At 33.8% G+C, this 14,986-nt stretch overlaps 1 protein-coding gene across 2 annotated transcripts; it reads right to left on the bottom strand.

Moving 5' to 3' along the window:
* Positions 1-498: 498 nt before the first annotated feature.
* On the bottom strand, positions 499-10,796 carry LOC118058699 (uncharacterized). 2 transcript variants are annotated; one of them, XM_035071429.2, is made up of 15 exons: positions 10,452-10,786; positions 9,415-9,820; positions 9,064-9,241; positions 8,821-8,960; positions 6,717-7,599; positions 6,436-6,536; positions 6,106-6,250; positions 5,953-6,021; positions 5,769-5,814; positions 4,783-5,258; positions 3,579-3,658; positions 2,891-3,026; positions 1,872-2,061; positions 1,168-1,250; positions 499-1,034 (listed from the first exon to the last, which is right to left on the bottom strand). In XM_035071429.2, exons 1-15 carry the CDS (start codon positions 10,549-10,551, stop codon positions 912-914), a joined length of 3,156 nt encoding a protein of 1,051 aa, XP_034927320.1. In that variant the 5' UTR covers positions 10,552-10,786; the 3' UTR covers positions 499-911. The 2 variants fall into 2 exon arrangements, with proteins under 2 accessions (XP_034927320.1, XP_034927321.1); XM_035071430.2 differs by lacking the exons at positions 499-1,034; positions 1,168-1,250 and adding an exon at positions 2,143-2,179 and having other exon boundaries at positions 1,923-2,061; positions 10,452-10,796.
* Between the last annotated feature and the right edge of the window lie 4,190 nt (positions 10,797-14,986).

The following is a 14,986-nucleotide window of genomic DNA, read 5'->3' as shown; positions in this document are numbered from 1 at the left end:
AAAACAGTAAAATGATTTGCACTCATTTTTCATTAAATATTGAAAATTAATTCACTTTCTTATAAATCAAATAATTTATTTTCATGAAAATCATTTTTCTAAAAAATACTATTTTTTAGCAAACAATAAAGGCTCAAGACGTACAACGTTAATTATACAGTTTCAACCAGAGTCCACACCAAACAAATCCTTGGTCACATTCTATGGAGTTTGTCGCCTCGATCTCCTCACTTTAGTTAGTGCTGAACTGAGGGGGCTAAGGAAAAAATATTACTAAAACAAGTTAAAAAGAGGTTTGATTATTTTATTTAAATGCTTTACAATCAGAGGTTGAATTAAAAAACAACATAATTGATTGATAGTACAGTATAAATACCATTTTCCATCCTTCTGTTCCTTTAGACTCTTTAGTAAACTCGGCAAGAAGATGTGGGCAAACGTGCGCGTGAGAGGAAATAAAATAAATAAATAAATAAAAGCTTGGAAACACACTAGGGATGAACCCACGTGAGTTAAAATTATATATCACAGATTTTGTTTTTAAATGTGCGACAATACAAAATCCCCATAACAAGGGGTACAGCTTGAACAAGAAGAACACAATACACGAAAAAAAAAAAAAAAAACTATCCTCTATACAGAGCTCTAACTTTGCAGCTTATGTACTGTTTGAATATTCGAGCTGTACAGCTAATACCCACGTCCCGGAAAAAAGGTTCAACACATCATCTAGCCCTGTTTTGGCATTCCTAATATATAGCCTAATCGTTCTCCGAGAGCGAATGAAATCAATTGTTCAAAAGATGAAGTCATGTAATCTATTGATTCTTGGAAATGGGTACTATGTTTTGAATTCCATAATAGTTGGTACGATAATCAACCAGCTTAGTAGTGATGGAACCAAGAAGTTACTATGCAGGTGGAGCACGCATCTTCTCGTTGATACCAAGCAAAAGATCCCGGAGCTCAGGGAAAACTGATAAAACTAATAGTTCAAGTATTCCGTACGTGAGTTGCTTCACACAGATAGTAGACTGCAATTCACAATAAAGGAACTATATCAGTCGGTTTAAACTAACATGACACCAAAAGGAATTTATGACATGAAACATTAAAACGATTTCACAGCTCCCTAACCCATAACATAAAAAGGATTGAGGGCTAAACCTGAGTGAAGTAAAAAATGTCTCTTGCACAGCGTTTGTACTGCTTAGTTCCAATCAAGCTGACCAAGGTTGATGGAGCTCCATCTGACAAAAAAGGGGAAATTTTCTAACTATGTTCTTGATAAACGTATGTAATCAAGCACTTAAAACTAGAATCCCAAAGTGAAAAGGTCTGTGTGTCCAAAATTGAAGAGAACCTAGAACCTCAACTTACAAGTTGCAAACAAACTACCATCGACAAAATCAGACCAACACAACTTTCCACGACTTGATTTTGCTTAGCATGGAAACATAAAGCAAAGCATTTATACAGCCTGTTTGGATGACAGTTATAAGGAATGAAATCGAATAACTTTTCCCCTCTTGAGGAACAAAAGGAGCAAGAGGAAGAAAAGCAAGAGGGAAGATTCCAAACCATTAAATAAACTAACACTTTCCCATTTTTCTTACCCTCTACCCCCCCGGTTCATGTTGTTCTAAACAGATTCCTGAAGACCAATGGTAGATGTCAGAAATGGAACTTGTGAAAATCAAAGGATCGCGGCCAATGAATTGGAGAAAAAATTGTTCATGCTATTAGAAGGAAAAATAAATCATTCAAACTAATGCAAATATCTCAAAGAGATGATAAATGAATCCACAATGACCATAGGTCCAAACTCAAGAACAGTAATTATTGAAGTATCTTAAGAAAACCATACTCACCAAAGAGCATTTTCTTGATATCACTTGCTCTACGAGCAGCCTCGAGTTGTTCCTCAAATGAACCTTTATTAGAGACCTTACTGCCACCCAGTTGGCTAATCTGAAAAGGTATGAGATTTGGTTGATCATCGTCAACTTTGCTTTGTGCACCCCCTGTTCTTGTAAAAAATATGCCACCTGGCCAGAGAATCTGCAAGTAATTCATCATAAGAAAAGGACAAGAAATCAATAAACTCCCTGTCTGATCAGGATAAGCAAGAAAGCAACATACCCATACTGTAGTTCAGTTCACAACTTGTTCAGAATAACTGTTTCAAATGGTTCATCTCAACATCAGATGGATGCCTTGATAAGGGCTAACCACACAATCCCCAATAGAAGCAATGCATTAACTAATAGGTAACCAAGCAGAACAGTGACAAAGTAGAACAGTGAAATCAAACTTAACAGAAACACAACTTAATTGAGATAGCCACGTCAATGCTTTACCCTTTGATGCTTTTTAACATGTTCACTATCAAACACAGAGAAGAAGCCCATGTGTAATCCAGCCTCCGCAACTAGAAGACATACCAATGAAGACTTTTTACCAAGCACCATTCAAATGTGTGTTGGGCAACAGTTTAGGCACCTTTGATCTATGTTACAAACTAATTTTCGATTAGGTCTCTGGGATGCAACATGCTTAGCAGTAAAAGCACATCAGCACTCCTATGATAAACCTCATTAACCTAAGCTGGCAGCCCATACTCAAGATAAATAGGCCCAGAGTACTATTGAAAAGGTTAAAACGCCAATGAAAAATACATCTCCCATTATTTTGGAGTTACATGCAGGGTTTTAGGCGTCAAGCCCTCTGGGAAAATTTTCTTGTTAAAGTTGACAAGCCCCAGTCATACATGAGATGGCAAAAATTAACTGGCATAAGGTAAAATGTATTGCATAAATCAAGTATGCTGTTGATCCAAGATTAGTACAGTAGGTTTAATGAAGAAATAAAAAATTGTTTCAGTACTTACATCTTGCACCCACTGAATCCCAAGAGCAATAGTGTCCTCTGTCCGAAGCCAGTAAATTTGCCTCAAAAGCCAGTCATCAATAGCATCTTCCATCATCAACTGCAGTATTTGCTTTGATATCCAAAAGACCTGTCTTCTGTATTAATAAAGATGAGCACATGTGAAAGACTGGCTAATGATACCACAATAACAGGCTGTGGAAGGTTGCTCATACCATGAAAGGGAGCAGAATTATATTGTATTCAGAAAAGTCGAGTAGAATAACTTTTGACAGAAAAATTATCATTGCATTTCGATTTCATCAAATGTAATCTGGAATTCACCAAATATGCACTTACATTTCTTAGCTCAAATACTAGAGGATAACCAAACTTCAGCACAGACTTGAGTTCAATGTGTAGACTAAATTGCACAAATTCAGCTAAAGCTAAAGAATCTGTCTCCAAATTTTCAAATGGAATAGATTTTGAGGTTCTTTCCCAAATTTAAATCCAAGCATCCGAATGTAAAATCTTCCATAGCTAATTGCTTTTCTTGTGATATAGTTCTTATTATACATTTCATCTGATTCTAATCATATACAATTTAGGGCAGCATACACAACTATAAGGTCGGAGAAAGAACAAGGATTGCTGTAAATAGCATATGCACCCCTTCCCCAATGAACTAATGAGAAAAATGAACCAACCTCAGCCATCCTCTTCTTTTAAGTTGAAACACCTTATCAACTAGATTCAGCAGAGGTAAACTTACATTAGATGGTGCCCACTGCAAAAAACAAAAGAAGAAGTCAAGCTTCCCAAGGTTGAAAATTAAAACAAGCTTCAGAGATTACGTGGAAAACTAAACATCTTTAGAAAAGCAATGTCTCATTTGAACATTGTGAGAAGACTGCAATATCAGACATCATCATATTGTGAAATACAGATTCAGTACTGCAGTTATTTTACTCACTTACTGTGTCCCTAGCTCAAAAAATTCCCACCTCTAGCAACATTTTTTTATTTCGTTATGTTAGTGCCCTTGCCCAACATTCACCTTTCTTATCTGCCACAAAGTTTTTGCCAAGTTGAATCCTACATTGCCTTTTACTGTCTTAATGCTATTTAATCTTGTGATCCTCAACTCCTAGAACCAAGTTTTTTTAATATATTTGATATCTGACAACAAATGTGCCACTCTATATGCCACTTCAGGCTTTCCCCAAGATATATGATTTTATCAACAATGCAAACTCCTCGAAGACCTCCATTACAATTCCTAAAGGACCTCACAAAATGCACATTCAGCTTTAAATCAATGGTCAACAACCTCAGCAATTTTTACCATGAGGTTGATCATTCAATCTCTTTAGATAAAAAAAAAAATTGAATGCATCTCTTGCTAATCTACCCGAACAGTTTACCCCTAGAACATGAGTTTCTTGGCTTAAAGGCTTCCACCAAAATTTAAAAAAAAAAAAAAAGTTGATTAGTAAAAGTTCAGGCCCAGCTGCTCTTTGATATCAAACATCAGGGAGACAGCAATCATCTAACAAAAATGCAAGAAATAATTTAAAGCTGGGGAGCAGAAGGTGGTAATCTATATGTTTATAATATTCACGTGTATGGTTAATTAATTAAGAAGGAACACGACTCAACTAAATGCTGATACCAAACTACATGAACTCAGTAATATGAATTGTCCAGTCCTGCAAAGGCAATTTCTTAATTTAACATGTAGGAAAACACTCAGCTGAAAATGACAAATCTACAAGAAGCGCCTGTTGTTTTGCTCTATGAACTCAAACAGGTAATATGATTTGCACTAACCTCCAAATATCTTTGGCAGCAAAAGGTCATGAGTCATGAAGAAAATGAGAAAGAAATTGAAGATAACCAAACTCAAAATACCTCAGGTGGCATTCCAACTGGATCGTCCATATGACTGGACACTACTGCAGAGTTTTCTACAGAAAATCCACCATGGTTAATCCGTTTACTTTTCTCCTCTAAAACATGTTTTTTCTCTAAACCTAAGGTCTGCGACTCATCACCCTGTTTGATCACCCGAGGAGGAAAACTCTTTGCATTCAATTCATTATCTGAATGCCAACCATTGGCTTGTGCAGTAGATCCAACTCCCTTCTGTTCCTGATTTTCTTGAATATAACTTTCCTCAGTATCATAAAAGCTGTTCACAGGTTCTAAGGTATCCTGCCTCAAGACATGTTTATTCACATCATCTGAATGCCAGGGCAAGTTCCTGCTGTAGATTGAAGAATCAGTTTCATCAAATGGGGAAGTCGAACCAACAACTTTACGCATAAAGCCATCTGAAACCCCTTTGAACTGGCGCACAATATCATCCACAGCACCATCCACGTTTACTGTTTAAGTTAAAGTACAAATTGAAAAGAGGAAAATAATTGAGCAGAGGTGATAGACAAGAAACGATGCTCATGGTTTGCAAATAAGATCCGCAATAGTAAACTAACATTAACAGAAATGATTGTATTGTACTCAGATTGAAAGGGTTATAGAGGTCTTCAATAAATGACTGGCTTTCAGACTAAACTACTTGTTTGCAAAATTGGGGCCAAAGCCCGTGATCTATACCCTACCCTCAAGTGGATGGAAGGTGCAAAAAAGAATCAGAAAGATTCAATTTAAGGCAAGAAATGCATTGTCTTTGATTCACTCATATTTCACGTATACAAGCCAAAGGAAGCAAAGCCTCTCTCCAAGACAGGAAAACCAAGGTCCCAAGAAATTCTCTATCATGCAAGTGTGTGGGAGAGAGATAGAAAATATATGAACAAGATGGTGCATTAGAAGTGAAGGCTTAGTTTCAAATAAGAAGCTAAGGTGAAGCAACATAGAAGAAGACACCCACATACCTGCCAGGGTTCTCATGACCGAGGAAGATTTTCCAAAAGAGTAATTCTTCAGAAGGAAAAAAAAAAAACAAATGAAATTCAGAGTCATTCACCTTGACACGTGAAAGCATAGATAAGAAAAGGAGCAACAACATGCTAAACAAAAATCTACAGCAATGGAATAGAATTTCCACAGAATCCATACTTTTGAGGAAACACTTAAGAAATCCCACACTTCATGCTGCTCCGCCACATTGGCTATGGACAAGAGATCCTGGGAAATGCAATAAGATTAAAGAAGAGGACAAACAAAATGAACATTATTAAGAAGAAATACAGAGTACAGATTAGACACTACTTGAAGATATTTATCAAGCTGAATACAGCGTTGAAGAACAAAAGCATCTTCAGTGCTTGACGAGAATATCCTTTTCGGAGGCAGGTGTAATGTGTAATTAGGGATCTCTTTTAGATGTTTATGCAGTCTCTCGAAATTCCTGTACCTGCAAAGGAGGAGGTGGAAATTGATACAATAGCAAAAGAGCTTCTAGTTATATAGAAACTCTGGATTTTTCACATGGATTACATCAATGCAGTGATATCAGCTATAGAGAATGGAGTGGATCAAGAAAACATAAAAATATTTATAAAACTAGTAGCTTTAAATCATCTTTAGATGAGAGCAAACCTTCTTTTCACAAACCAAGTTCTGTTCTCTGAATCTGTCACTGCTATTGAGTAAACTGCAAAAGAGTTTGACCCAAGTTTCTCAAAATCTGCTCCCATAACCTGTAAAGACATGGATATACAAGCTGTAAGATATTTTAATTAGATCCAAGTATGATGACAGGAAAAGAGTACGGCTTAAGAAGCTGCTCTAATTTAAATCCCTTATTGCACAAAGAATCTAGTGACAATTTATGTTCTAAATCTGTATGTCTTGCAGTGATTTCAGAAAAGGATGCACACCCGACACTTCAACTTGGGACTATAAGGTCCCTCGCTGCGAAGTACTATGTCTGAAACCTTCTTAACAGCATGTTCTGCACTCCTGTGAGATTCCGGGCTGTAAAACTCTGAGATAATGGACCCCCCACCATCTCCTGTAAATACCTTCTTTTTACCAGGCAGTGCTTCTAGAGCAGAGGTGCTATTGGATCTCTTAATCCCACCTCTGTTTTCATTCGAAGCGAGATTGTCAGCATTCTCCCATTCACCACCAACACGTGACCCTTCAAAAGACAATTCCTGGCTACCATTCTGCGTAAACTGTCTCCCATCTCTATTCTCGTGACTTGTTAAAGTATCTAGACTCAATCCATGTGTTAGATGCAATAGTGTTTTCTCCTCCATCTTTGTAGGCATTGTGTTGCTATTTATTGGCATACTTTTTCCCAAATTTGTAGTAGCTGTGGTGTTTGTAACAGAACTCTTTGCCATTGATTTCGGAACCCCTGCTTTGACGTTCTTGTTCTCTTTCTTTTTATAATTTCTTCCTTTTGCCCACATATTTTCCAAATTTTCAGGTGTAAGAACTTCCGTTCTTCTATGGGTCGCCACCTCTAATATTCGTGCCCACTCCACAGGATGTGGCTGCATAGGCTCTTGTTGGTGTGAGTTATAATCCAAATATGTTTCTCTGTGATCATCAATTTTAGCCAAAGTTTTATCAGTCCCTCGATAGTCCATTTTGTTGTCAAAAATCTCAGACCTTTGACTATTTAAGGAAGGATCCTTTCTTGAGGTAGAGTCAACATTATGCACACTCCCTGCAGGGTGATCACCACCAGCATCTTTTGGACTATCCTCTTTAATGGCAAGTAAGATCAATTCAAGCACCTCATTGATATACCTGGTCACATAAAGCATAACTATAAGATTCAATATGGTAAGGTGCATATTAACAGAAAAGCATTCCAAAAATTTATCTAATCTTGCAGGGTATTACATGCAAACAAAAACATGATTGTAAAACATTTGTAGACAATACACCTATCAGGATGGTCATAGCACCAAATACTTTGAAAAATGGTCAACTCATGAAAGATGAAACATTTGGAGAAGGATAGCACTGATAGGCACTTCTCCAATCAGACAGTCCAACCAGCAACAACAGGTGATAAGACGGCTTGTTGGGAAGAATTCAAGAATGCAGTTTTTCCTACATTGAGAATAAGAATGCATAGCCGATGCAATACCAAGAAAATATTGTCCATAACAGTAAAAGAAATGCTGTGAGAATATTCTATTTTACCTTAAAGGTATACTATATCAAGTACACAGCTTAGAAATGTGCATTTTAGCACAGTGCGCCTAGTTATCCAAGCTAAAAAACAAAATTAAGTGCACAGAGCTGATAATTACATGTAATAGACAATATCAGTGCCACGTAAATCTTGTACATAAAAAGACCTAAAAGAAAAGCTGTCAGAACAGCCTACTTCAACTTAAAGGGATCTTATATAAAGTTCACAGTCCAGAAATGCCCATTTTAGCAGAATTCATCGATAATTCAAACATATATAATCAATGAGCACGTATTGTTTAACTGCATGTATTCCATACAAGTGGTTCACGGTAAAATATAGCAAGTTCTTGGTTGACAGATTACAGCATTAAGCATTCACAACCAGCTGCTCTGAAAAAATATGATTTTTTCTTCTCTTCTTTTCAGGAAAACTTGCTGTAAGTTGCTTCACAGAATGTTGTCAATTTCGTTTCAAAAGGTTCCTAACAATTAGACAGCAATGAGCTTTCCCAAGAACTAGTAGAGCCACTTGTCCCCAACCTCCCCCAACCCCCTCCTTCCTCTTCTTCTTCGATAAATTTGTCCTTTTCAAGATTATATTTCATATTACTTCTTTCCTATGAGCATGAAACATCAGGATACAAATGGACACATTCTTAGAATGAGGCCTTAAGCAAAGCATCATCCAATTACTTTTAAATCCAATATTTCCTCAAGTTCTCATGTTGCACCTAAAATAATCTTCTTCTTTTTTTTTAGAAAATCTACATTTACAGAGAAAAAAAAGAGGCCTACAACCAAGACTGGGTAATCTTGTATACTTACGCAGGGCTTGCAAGGTTTATAAGAGGCTGCATTACCAAGCAAGTTACAATCTCTCGAGCAATAGTCCAAACCAGCGGACACTGAGCTTCACGAGGTCTCAGTACTATAGCTAAAACTCCACCAATCAACTCTTGAAGAACCTTTTTGGAAGAGAAAATGGAAGCAAAAGAAAAGGATTGTTAAATAAAATAAAGACAGTATATATGGAAGTAGAGAAAAAAAATTGGAACGCTCCACTCACACCTTGTACTCACTCTCAGGAGATATCAGTGCAGGATGAAGCTCCTTAGAAGCAATTAGATGGTGTTTCAACCTTTCATCTCTCTCTTCAGTGGAAAGAGTTGCCATTACATCAGCACCTATGGCTGCTTGGTTTCGTCTAAAGAGGTCTAAGTGATCCCCTATTAAATCAACTATATCCCTGCAACAATAGAGAGTCTTTAATTCTGATGTTTTCACACTTAAAGCTTCTCAATGGCTTTTTAACTAAGAAAAGTTTCTCGATAGCTTGTGTGACCATTTTAAAAGTTTCTCAATGATTTGTGTGACCATTTTCATTTTAAAAAGGCTATTACAGGACAAAGAAAAACTCACCTTGTTAACAAGTCAATGAGGTTTATCTCTTTAGCCCTTCCAGATATCTCGCCAAGAGCATCCATGATTACTGACCGCATCAGTTCAGGTGCCTCCCTATCTGGCGTAATTTCTGAATACCACAAATCTACCACGAAATCCTTCAATATCTTATCAATGAAATCACTAATTGCAGCCTCGACAACTGGAGAATCAATTTTCCTCTTCCACTTTGGTGGCGGTGGCACGGAAGAAAGTCGTGAATCATTCAAAGACAGTTGTTTCTTCTCCAAATGTGACAAATAAGAAGGTCGACGGACTGACCGGCGCACTTTCCAGCTGAACTCCACCTCATTACACAAAATTCGTAACAAGGAAACAAAGAGAATTGATATGGGAAGATTCATCCACATTGATGAACTTGTATCTGTAATGAATGGCAATGATCGTCACCGAAAAACACATTAAATTGATTATTTATCATCAATATTCTGTTTCTATTAGGCAAAGGACACCAAAATAATGCATTACACGCACGCAAATAACCAAAAACATTTATTTAAGTAATAAATCTAACCTATGAATCAACTCCATGCCACTCAACCTGCATTTTATAGTTAACCTCAGCTGATTTAATTTCATCATTTTTTAACAAAAAGAAAAGAAAACAGCGAGGACTCGAAAATTTAATTTTCTATCAGGTCCTTAATTTCCACAGGCAACCAAAACATAATCAGGTAGGAAAAATATAATAAAATAAAATAATTAGTTTCAAAAAATCACAGAAAAAATTGTAAAAACCCTGGCTTAAATTAAAACTGAGTACCAAATAAAATAAAAGCATTTCACCTTGAAAGAAAAGTAAAATAATCACTGAAAAGCAACCAATGCCGTGTCAACAGCAAACTCCACAAAATGCTAACCCTAGCTCAATTGACACGACACCGGAACACAAATTCACTTATTAAATGATCAAAAAAACCTAAAAATTAAACCTTCAAAACGAACTTTATTAGGAGTTAACAGGATCAAAATAGCTTAAGAAAGCGCGAACTTACGAGATAAGAAGTAAGTGACGCCAAAGATACAGAGACACCACCAAACCATTCGAACTTTAGCTTCTTCAATCAGATCCTGTATTGTCTCCATAGCCTTCATTTTATTTGTTTTCTAAACCCTAGAATTCCTCAATTTTGTATCGCGATCATGAAAAGAAATTGAAAACCGAGGTTGCGGGAGCCCAAGGGAATTCGGAGTCGATTTTTATTCGCATTTGAATGGTTCGTGGAGAAAGAAAGGTGCTGGAGCTGGTGCTTTCTCCAACTTGGTATTTCAGTTGCCACGTCGGAAAGCAGCAGTCCTCGGTCACGACTAACTCCAGTTTAAAAAAAAAAAAAAAAAACACACAACGGGAATTTCCTGGAAATGATGAGCGATTTGGTCATCTACCATTTTTTATTCATTTTCACATTTATGCGCTACTTTATCTTGTACATGTTAGAAATTATAAATTAGATTTAAATCATCTCATTTAACCGTTTTAATAAAATTTTAAATTAAGATAGTTTTTTTATACCTAATTAAAAATCTTAATCACAATTGGTAAAAGTTCATTAAACCTATCACTATCTTAATTTACCTAAATCAACAACAACAAAAATTAAGCTTATCGTCAAGGCAATTCATGGAAAAACAAATTTTAAAAACTTGATCATGTAATATCTGATCTAATAGAAAAGGAAATATCATTATTTATTAGTTGAAATGTGTTTTTTTTTTAATTTTAATTTTTTTTTATTTAAAATTAAAAAAGGCCCGTATTAGCAGCATGATGGAAATCTTAGGAAATCACACCCAAAGGCACCACGGCTTTGAATTTTTTTTTGAAGGCAAGGTAGAAGGCCCGTATTAACAGAAAATGTTTGAGTTCATATAAATAATTGATTAAAAACAGAGATATTGATGCATATGGAAATGCTAAGCAGAATAAAAAAAAGAGTATATATAAACCAATATATATATATAAAGCGTGGAATCTAATAATGGGATTTGGCTTTGCATCATTTGTGTCGACAGGGACAGCCATTGCCAAGGTGGCCATGTTGATAATGCAGGTTTATGTCCAGCTACGCTGTGGAAACTGAGAACAACATGAGCCGATGTATCCAAATTCTTTAAACGGGATTGTACCATTCGTGGAGTGCGGGGCTCAATCAAGCCCAGAAAGTTAATCTGGGCTCGACCTGAAAACAACAGCCAGCAGCCTTATATTCTGGGTCCGTGAGCCTGGAGCTGCCCAGTTTAAGTTTTTTTCTTTTTCCTGTTTTTGTTGGAGATGATAAGATAATAGTTGTGTGCTTTTTTCAATAAGTTTATAGACTTTCAAAACTGCAACAATCAAGTAAAATTTGAAAATGGTCATTATTTCTATCAAATGATTCCATATAAAGAGAAGAGTTTAAATTAGGTGTTTGTTTATCTTGAAAAGTGTTGGGAAAAAAAAACATATATAAACTTAAAAAAATTTTAGATTTCGAGTTAATTTTGAATTTTAGATCGTTTCTTTACATTTTCAAGGTCATCGGTTGTTCTAGCAAAGCTTATATGATGTTTTTTTAGGTATAAAAAACAAATGATTGAAAATGCGAACTTCAAGATCTTATTTTCATGACCAACATAACAGCTAGATTTTGAGGATTCTCAAATAATGTGTTGTTTGCTGATGCTGGTGACATATTTTTTTAAAAAAAATAATTGTGGTTGATGACATGTTGTTTAGCCTATTAACTATATGAAAAAAATAAATGCTCACACATAGGCCTTTGCTTAATGGGTCAAACGCTAGGCTTGGCTTATAAGCTTAATAGTGTCTAGCTAAATTTTTTTTTTTAAAATTTTTTTTTTTCTAGTAATACCTTATTTAATATGTATTATTTTTTTTGAAATAATTTTTTTATACATGATTTAATCAATACCCCTTTTTTGGTGATTTTTCCCTCTATTCAGCTTTTTTGAAATTGCGATTGTTTTTAAATGATACTGAAGTTATTTAATTTTTAAAGAGGTAGATATGATTTTTTTTTTAAATTCCATACACATTAAGTTTTTTTTATATATAAATATTTTTTTTCATATAATATTTTTAATATATCCAACCTTACATGATATATTTTTTTATTCAATAAATTCTATATGTGTTTTAGTTTCTATTAATAATTTATCTTGATAAACAAACTCATTAAACATAATCAAGTAAATTACATGTGTTGTGTGTTGTAATATTAAATATCTTTAATCTATATTTATCTCTTACTTTTTTTAATTTTGTTTTTGTTTATTGCCGGTGACTATTTTTTTTCATTTGATTTGTTCGGTTAGAAGTGTGCATAAACTTTTAAATTTACATATAGGGTTTTTTTTATGTTAAAAAAGACATTGGAAAATTTTGCTTGTTCAATTTATTATTATTATTATGTTTTGATGTTTTAGATTCGATTCTTATACTTATAATTTTTTAATTTTTTCCCCTTACTCTTTCATAAAATTTTGTTTTTTTGTTTTTTTCTAATTTTACCATTCAATCAAAGTTTACAATGTGTTGTTTTTTTTCATCTTAATCTTTATCTTTTTGATTTTTTAAATTTTTGTTACTGTTTTTATTCTTTTCAATTTAATTCTCAAATTAAATTTTGTTGTCACCCTTTGATTGACTGATTTATTGTTTTTGGAGTTTAATCATCATTATTTTTATTGCTATGTTTTATTTTGATTTTTTGAGTAGTTTTAACCATCATAATTTTTTTTTATGTACAGTGCTTCCAATATTATAACTCAGATCACCGTTTGAAAAGTCAACAGAGAATGAAATATATTTTTATTTTATTTTATTAACATCATTCGTTGGACATCATATATATATATATATATATATATATATATATATATTTTTGTTGTTGACCTTGTAATTTTATTATATTATCAAATTAATTAAAATTAAACTTGATTATCAAATTTATCTTTTTTTTAAAAAAACACAAGTGTTTCTAGAGCTATTTTTTCCCTGGAAAAAAAATAATTTGGTCCGGCCTTTTATGTCTAGTAAAATATAAAAGATGTTTATTTACAACATGATCACGATGCTCTAATGGCATCTCCGAATTTCTACCTTAGCAGTTACAAAAGGTATTGTTTGGCTCCTTTTCTAAAACCTAAAATTATCCAAGAAAAATATGATATCTAAAATCATAAAATAACAAATTTACAAACTTGGAATCACTCTACATGCATCTAGAATATCCCAGTCTCATTAATATTTATAAAAAAAGTGACGCCATTCTATTCTCATCTACTCAAAATAATTTACTCATGGAATTTTCTTTGCTCGCAATTGTTTTTAAAAAAAAACAAATAAAAGAAAATCAGTGTGACACGTGTCAATCGCCCTTGCAAAAATAAACAAACGACAGAATATACGAAAGACTTTTCCTGCCCACTGATCTGCACACCACGCCGCGTTTCGCTAACTGTTGAAAAAAACCAGCGTGCCCCGCTTCTAGTTCCTGCACCTGTTTTAAATTCTAGTCAACAATAAAGTCATCTAAATCAACGGCAAAAAATTTCTTCTATCACCAATCAAACGGCCACTTCCCCGTCTCTTTCACTGCAATAAAAATATCTCCAAAAAAGTATACTACCACTACTAAAAAAATCTAATCCTTATCCACTTCAGGCAAGGTCCCTTCGACTGCACTTTTCACGGCTATTGGTGTATTTGGTCCCCTTACTCTTAAATGTACCTATTACGATTCCCTTAATAGTTTTTATATTAATTTCATCCCTTAAACTTTATTTCATATTAATATATTTCTTCTTTCAATTCCAACTGATTGAAAATATATCACTGTTATTGGCTCCAAATTAGAAAATTTTTTCTCTTGATTTAATATAATTTTCGTGATTTTTGTCACTTGTTGTGAAAACAAATACAGTTCATACAATTAATATATACCTTATAAAAATAATAATTATGGTGAAAATTCATCTATTTATTTTTATTTTTATTCTATTATCAAAGTTAAATGTAATCAAGGAAAGGTGTGAAGTCTGAGGGTAATAAAATATTTATTTTTTAAATTATTTTACAATAAAAATTATTTTTGATATTTATAACAAAAATATAAAGGATAGTTTTTATTTTTAGAAAAAAGGAGTATGTATTAACAATTTTTTTAGCTGTTAATATGAGTGGCTGGAATATCACATTAAAAACGTGTTTTAGATTATGCTAAAAATTATTTTTTAATTATTTTTTTATTTTAAAATGTATTAAAATAATATATTTTTTATTTTTTAAAATTTATTTTTGATATTATTATATTAAAAAATTAAAAAAAAAATTATTATTTTTTAAAAATAATGTGAAATTGCAAAAACAAACACTACTTGATTATAAAAATAAGAAGGAGATGGATGATATTCGTATAAAAAACAGTAAAAGGACTAAACAGAAACAAAACTGCGATTAAGGACACCACCAAGTAGATCATCATCACTCTTCCATTGTTCCACAATCCACAGTATTTAGCACTCTTTC

Source organism: Populus alba, chromosome 9 (assembly GCF_005239225.2).
Source record: "Populus alba chromosome 9, ASM523922v2, whole genome shotgun sequence".
NCBI lineage: Eukaryota > Viridiplantae > Streptophyta > Magnoliopsida > Malpighiales > Salicaceae > Populus > Populus alba.
Note: the sequence above shows the minus strand (reverse complement) of the source record. Positions and strands in the feature narration are given on the sequence as shown.